Source organism: Buceros rhinoceros, unplaced genomic scaffold (assembly GCF_000710305.1).
Source record: "Buceros rhinoceros silvestris isolate BGI_N320 unplaced genomic scaffold, ASM71030v1 scaffold35845, whole genome shotgun sequence".
In the NCBI taxonomy this organism is placed as follows: domain Eukaryota; kingdom Metazoa; phylum Chordata; class Aves; order Bucerotiformes; family Bucerotidae; genus Buceros; species Buceros rhinoceros.
The window spans coordinates 6,897-7,813 of NW_010414043.1; the positions used below are offsets into that span (position 1 = coordinate 6,897).

At 46.3% G+C, this 917-nt stretch overlaps 1 protein-coding gene across 1 annotated transcript in view; it reads left to right on the plus strand.

Annotated features, from left to right (window-relative positions):
- HIF1AN (hypoxia inducible factor 1, alpha subunit inhibitor) overlaps nt 1-639 on the plus strand; it is a gene marked incomplete at its 5' end in the record, with an annotated part of 6,406 nt that extends 5,767 nt beyond the window's left edge. The window contains one exon of the mRNA XM_010136972.1: nt 49-639. Within this exon, the coding sequence (XP_010135274.1) occupies nt 49-93 (45 nt within the window). The remainder of the gene's footprint in view (nt 1-48) is intronic.
- Between the last annotated feature and the right edge of the window lie 278 nt (nt 640-917).

Sequence of the window (917 nt, forward strand, 5' to 3'; positions counted from 1 at the left end):
CTTTCTATGTAACTGTCCTGGCTAACGATCTGCTTTTGCTTTGAACAGGTGGGTCCCTTGTTGAATATGATGATTAAGGGACGGTATGACTAATGCCTGGCTGCCCCCGTGACTGATGTTGGAGCTGCTTTGTTCACAAGCAATGGAAGATACTGAGCGCTAGTATTGCACGCAGCACTTAACAGACTGATGGGTTTCCTGGCCCATCCCTGCCCCAGTACAATAAAGGGGGCTACTGGAACTGCAAAACCGTTAGTACCCCATTCATCCTCCACTCTCATCTAACCGAACCTCCCAAGAAAGAGTCTGCACTTACTGGATGCTGGATTCATGCTCACTAACTTGTTTTTTTCTCCCTCTACCCTGTTTGACGCAACAAGGAGCATGACTTCTGGCACTTGGATGTGTTGCTTCAGGATTTTCAGGCATTTAAAGAAGAGCTTGAAGGAGAACCAGGAGTGACCTTGTTACCTCAGCCTTATGGAGTTTGGACCTCCTGGCTGGGTTTATGTGTTGGTGCCTGCAGTGGATATAAGATGGGAAATGATAGGTCTCTCAGTCCTCTGTTCTTAGAGGACCTGTCCTTGCTCAACTCTGGCATGTTTTTATATAGCGGAAATGAACATGTGAGATGACCTGGTGTGCTGAGCAAATGGATGAGTGATTCAATCTCTTCAACTTAAGACATCTGTGCTTTGGACTTGGTACAGGGTAGAGATGAGAGTGAATTCATCTGGTGTGTGAACGCCAAATCCTATGCTCTCCAAGTAACACCTGTGTTGTACGAGTCTAGATAAACCTCCTTTCTGACAACTCTGGGGAGCGAAGGCTTTTTTCCTGCTTTTCTGAAGCTGCAGTGTGGTTAAAAGGGTATGTAGCATTATGAAGGGAGATGCATAAATGTCAGGGCACTCTCC